The 5,529-nt window shown below is 50.0% G+C and overlaps 1 protein-coding gene across 1 annotated transcript; it reads left to right on the top strand.

Moving 5' to 3' along the window:
- Positions 1 to 950: 950 nt before the first annotated feature.
- On the top strand, positions 951 to 5,189 carry LOC106819222. The gene is made up of 3 exons (XM_014823870.1): positions 951 to 1,136; positions 1,496 to 3,547; positions 4,833 to 5,189. The coding sequence occupies exons 1-3, from the start codon at positions 951 to 953 to the stop codon at positions 5,187 to 5,189; spliced, it is 2,595 nt and encodes an 864-aa protein (XP_014679356.1).
- The last annotated feature ends 340 nt before the right edge of the window (positions 5,190 to 5,529 follow it).

Here is a 5,529-nt window from a genome sequence, read left to right as displayed (position 1 = left end):
TACCTCCTCCCTCCTCTACCTCCTCCCCCACCACTTTCTACCCTCTACCTCCCCCCCCTTCACCACTACCTCCTCCCTCCTCTACCTCCTCCCCCACCACTTTCTACCCTCTACCTCCCCCCCCTTCACCACTTTCTCCCCCTCCTCTACCTCCTCCCCCACCACTTTCTACCCTCTACCTCCCCCTCCTTCACCACTTTCTCCCCCTCCTCTACCTCCTCCGTCTTCTCCCACCATCCTCTACCTACTCCCTCGTCTACCTCCATCGCCTTCTCCCACCATCCTCGACCTCCTCCCTCCTTCCCCTCCTCCTCCTCCACTAACTTTTCCTTCGTTCTCTACCTTCTCTCCTTCCTCCTGTACCACCTTCTCCCCTCCTCATATACCTCGTCCCTCTTCCTCTATTTCCATCACGGATCGAATGATTCGATTCACGGATCGCATTATTCGATCCGTGAATCGAAGCATTCAATCCGTGAATGTTATATGTGATAACATCAACCATAAAACAAAAAATCGAATTATGAAACAAAATGCATGTCATACATGTGCTGCTGATAGCATATTGCGCACAGTCGATGGTACTGTATTGTATTTGTTTGTCACACGCTGTTATTTATGTCGTTGAAACGTATTATACGGGTAATAACCCTTATAGAATCAAAATCGTGTGGAAGCCAGCAGTTCCTCCAATTTTTACGAATCGACACATGTGAGTTTAGTGGCCGAACAAAAAGGCGGTGGCACAGGAGACGCTGAACCAAATAAGAGATGTGATTACCGGTTAGTTGGCGCTAAATAATAGTTTCAAGTTCAAATACAGCTAATTTAGTACTGTTTCAGCTCAATTTATAAATCATAATTGTTGGCGTAGTAACTTCGTTACTAGGCAACCTGCTAGGGAACTGGGCAGAATACCTCGATGAAGGGGGAGGGTGAAATGCCCAGGAATGGACGCAGATAAGGATGCAGCGCAGGCATCGCCTATGAAATGCCAGTCATCAGATTCTATTGATTCTGGAAATACGTTTGAGCATTGGTCGAAGTATCTACGTTGTGATGTCTGTCTTGACTATTTCCAAGAACCAGTCACACTGACATGTGGCCATACGTTCTGTCGTATATGTATAAAGAAGGTACGCAAACTAGAATTAGAATTCAGCGCGTTCAGTAAATTTCGTGCTACTGACATTGATTTATCGAATTTATATATAAAAAAGATAATATATAAACGTTGCGTCAAGTGTGGTTTATATACCGATGGCCCAGGTTGTGTGTCTGTCTGTACAAACGTTTAACCACGCGATTCCAGTATGATTGTTTTTTTATACGCGGCTAACATTAACCTAAAATATTTGAATAAATGAAATGTTTTCTGTGCGTGCATCGTCCCATTTATCTCCCAGTGCCGCACAAGTCCATACCGCACGCAGAAATCTTCCGTTATCACAAGCGATAACGAGGAGAAATGCAGCGATTCCAACTTCTCTTGTAGCTGTCACCTCTACCAACCTACGCGCCGTACACGCCTCTCGGTCCCCCATGGGCCGCGCAGGAGGAATGGACAAACGCTGGAGAGTTCGGCGAAGCAGCCGAGAGATGGCGCTCCACGGCGGACCAAAGCGACCCGTTACCGCAGCGCCAACGGTCGAACACGGGCACGCAGTCGGGGCAGTCACAGAGTGAAGATGGCGCGGTCTATCAGAATTCCTTGAATGATATTCGCCTCGTGGCGCGTCAAGCTGCTGCGTCTCCTCGTCAGAACGCAACAGTTCTGACAAGGACGCACATCGTGAACATGGAGACGGATGAGTTGATGTCGGTGACGCCGCATCATCTACGAAACGCATGGCCAAGCGAGCCGTCGCCGCCTGCTGCTGCTAGTGACGCACCGTCACGCCCCACGCTGCCGATGGTGGGTCCCAGGCTTCGGCCTCCAAGGCGCAGTCAGGCGAGTGGAAGTCAGTCCCTTGCTAACGGTCCAATTCCTCATCCGGATCACTCACAGATGATAGGAAGCGATCAACCCCGGCCGGTGCGCGATGGGAGCTCTAACGAAGCCGAACCCCCCGCCGATAGCTTCTCTCGTCCTATAGAAGTGCGAATTACTAACAGGAACTTGCCTTCTACGGCAGCTGGCGCAAACACAGACATAGAATATGAAATCACGGACGTCACGAGGGAAGGAAGTGCTAGCGTTAGTAGTATTTCAAGTAGTCTTTCATCGAATGACGACAGCCATTTGGATCCGGAAGACTGGCAATCAGTCGAGAGCGAAAATCATAGTGAAAACCAACAGCGCATTTCGCAGCAGCCAGATGGCCGTATCGGATCTACAGAGGCGGCAAACGATAGCCATTCGTCGTCAATGCCGCCGATGGCCGATGATGACACGCCACGTGACGTCGTTGAGACGACTCCGCTCCTGTCGCGTCAACGAGAGGAGAGCAGGAGCTACGTGGAGTCAATCGAGCAGCTAGGTAGCACGAGACGCCGCATTCTCGCAAGCTCGGTGGCGAGCACGGATTTCATGCCGGATGTCGTTCCACCGGAATTCGAGGCCGAAGTGAACGAACAGATTTACAACCTGATCGAAGGCGACGCGAGAGTAGGCGCAGATCAGTCCACGATCACCGACTCAGAGTTCGATACATCAGCGTCTCGGCATGGCACGCAGGCTGCAGAATTGACAGACGAAAGAGGGACCATCAACGAGGAAACAACGAGTGCCGGAATGACGGCAACGACGACGACGACAGCGAGAACTAACTACCGAGGCGCAGCTGCCACGTTGAATCTCGGTGTGGATACCGACGTCGGTGTTAATAGGACCAGCTCTCCTACTTCGTTGCTACTTGCTGTAACGAACGCAGCAGCAACTTTTGTCAATAACACGAGAATGACAGCCGAGAGTGCAGCCGCGAACCAGCAACACGGACACGCCCTCACCTCGGCCGATCGAATGCGCAGTGACACACAGAATCGACACGACGAGACTAACGCGTCGACAGGTGGCGCTGGTAACGAAATCAGCCGCGTCGCCAGCAGCTCCCTCTCGCGGCGCAGCGACGTGGAGACAGACGAAGAATTGTCTATCACGGACGCCGACATCGCCCAGACCGTTGAAGTGAGCAGTGACTCCGCCAGAGGCAGCACCATCGCTAGTGATGACGCCCCCGTCGCGTCACCAAACGTGTCGAACAATAACCGTCACGTGATCGCCGGGCCGCTGACAGCCGAAGAGATAAACGACCTTCGCATTCGCGCGCAGGCCGCCCTCAACGAAATCGCGATGCGCCAGATCCGCAGTAACGCAGATGACCGTCGCACGTCGCAGTTGCCAGACGCGCTGGAGGGCTCGTGGCGACCGGGCGCTCCGCCGCCGACGCCACTATCCACCGGCGCGGTGAACATTCGCTGTCCAAGTTGCAGAGTCAGCGTGAGAGTCAACGCGGCCGCGGCAATGAAAAACGTGTCGCTGGCGAACTGCGTGGAGGGATATAAAGCCAGCCGAGAGCGACATCTGACGTGCCGCTACAATTCCATGGTTAGTATATATAATGTAGAGCTTTGCCCCTGTGTCAGCACGAGAGGGTTGCGCGGTTTCGGGTGTTGTTATTACCCGTAACTCGACGCTACAGAGCTGCTGCTCCTACTACATCGCTATTATCCCTCATCCGGTTGCGGTTCGTTCCAGACGACCGGAGGGTGAGTGACTTATTATTTTACGACGCACCAAAACCGAACAAGCTCTATTGCCGATGTACTTCCTCTACCGCGAGTTTACGTTGGCTGTTAAAGTAACTTGTCTGTCTACACATAACCACTGCACCGCTTATAACCAATTGCCTTAGCTTAATAGGCCCGGGTAACAGTCACAACGCTCGTAACGTGCGACACGCGCATGACAAAGCTTTAATTTGTAGCGTTCGAGTTTCCATTACGGAATCACTAACACCAGTATGACCATAATATTATGACCGTATGACTCGAGACTTACTGAGCTATTTTTCTATTCCAATTCATTTGGCTGACAATCGGGTACTGATCGCATTGGGTTGAACAGAACTGGTTAAAATTTCAGTATCTCATTGAGTACATTCGTATATCGTTTTCGGTATATCATTTCAGTAATTATCGGATATATTAACCAAAAGCCAATAAAACAAACATCGATCAAGTATTATAAAGACAGTAACGCATGCATGTTAAAATCGTAACCAACACGCTATCTGATAAAACTGTTCACAATATTTTTACGCAACTTTTGTTAGGTGGATAGACAAACTGGGCCAGAAGACCCTCAGCCACTCTCTCGCTCGCAGTCAGAACACAACAGCTTGGAGGAACCCACGCAACCGATGCAAAACGACGGTGCTGCAACAGCAACGCATTTGCCCGTCAACATAAATGCTATGCCGATCGGTCATCAGTACATACCAACTCAGTATATAAACTCACTCCCGTTTCACGGATACACACCTTATCGATCGCGTTGGATAAACGCCAACGTACCTGAGAACACAGCATACAATCTAGCGGATGAAATAGACGGAGACACGGATCCAGATGTACACCCATATGACGTACGCGATGACTCTATTCATAATGTTGGCAATCTAAATTTTGCGACGGGGCCAGCGTTCTATCGCAGCTGCTGGTCGGAACTGAGCGCCATGTGGAGCGTCCTTCGCGAAGCATTTCATGGTCATTTTCACCAGCATAACCAACCTTTGTCTAGAGCCCCGGTGAACCTTGAAGATGTCGTGACCGATTCCACCGCAAGGGGGAGCATAGACGTGTCAGGCCGTTTATACTCTTCCACTCAACAGAGGATTGCAGAAAATAGAGAGATTCACAACGAGCAAATTATTCGCAGTGACGTAGCGACTGTAACGCAGTCTCGACCTCTGATTGGGCGAGACGCGGCGGGTGCGCAGACGAACGTCAACGACGTCGAAGTCAGAATGTCCACAGTCTCAACGACCCACGAAAATATACCAAATCACGATCGGAGTGGTAATGGCGGAAATGCTCACTCGGAGAACGTACCAACCTCTGCCCGATCTCGAGACTTCGCCAACTCATCGAGCGACAGCCATTTGTTTGATCATAGCTATGCGCAACCAGATCTCAACGGATCCGAACAGGCGTTGGAGTTGATGGATATGGGCGAGATGCACGAATGATATCCGATGATCGCCATTTTCATCTTTTGTGCATTTCTATGAAATTGTTAATAATGATAAAATTTTAAACTTGATATAAATCGCATTTAAATGGCAATTGTAGCAAAACATTTTGCAAACGATGACGATGAACATCCATGTTGTTGATATATAATGTTGTTTTGATGAAGGAACTATTGCAGTGTTGCGTGCAGTATGAAACAATGAAGTGCTCATACTGCTATCAGGATAGATAGAGAGAGGAGGAGGATAGAGAGAGAGAGAGAGAGAGAGAGAGAGAGAGAGAGAGAGAGAGAGAGAGAGAGAGAGAGAGAGAGAGAGAGAGAGAGAGAGAGAGAGA

The sequence above is a fragment of the Priapulus caudatus genome, unplaced genomic scaffold (assembly GCF_000485595.1).
Source record: "Priapulus caudatus unplaced genomic scaffold, Priapulus_caudatus-5.0.1 Scaffold2995, whole genome shotgun sequence".
In the NCBI taxonomy this organism is placed as follows: domain Eukaryota; kingdom Metazoa; phylum Priapulida; class Priapulimorpha; order Priapulimorphida; family Priapulidae; genus Priapulus; species Priapulus caudatus.
The sequence above is the reverse complement of the archived record's forward strand: the minus strand, read 5'-3'. Positions and strand labels throughout refer to the sequence as shown.

What these genes read in the sequence shown, in the direction of transcription:
- LOC106819222 (XM_014823870.1), top strand. Translation starts at nt 951, where the DNA reads ATGGACGCAGATAAGGATGCAGCGCAGGCATCGCCTATGAAATGCCAG. An exon ending in GTCGTATATGTATAAAGAAG is followed by an intron (nt 1,137 to 1,495) that starts GTACGCAAACTA and finishes CTTCTCTTGTAG; the next exon opens with CTGTCACCTCTACCAACCTA. An exon ending in CGTGCCGCTACAATTCCATG is followed by an intron (nt 3,548 to 4,832) that starts GTTAGTATATAT and finishes TCCACTCAACAG; the next exon opens with AGGATTGCAGAAAATAGAGA.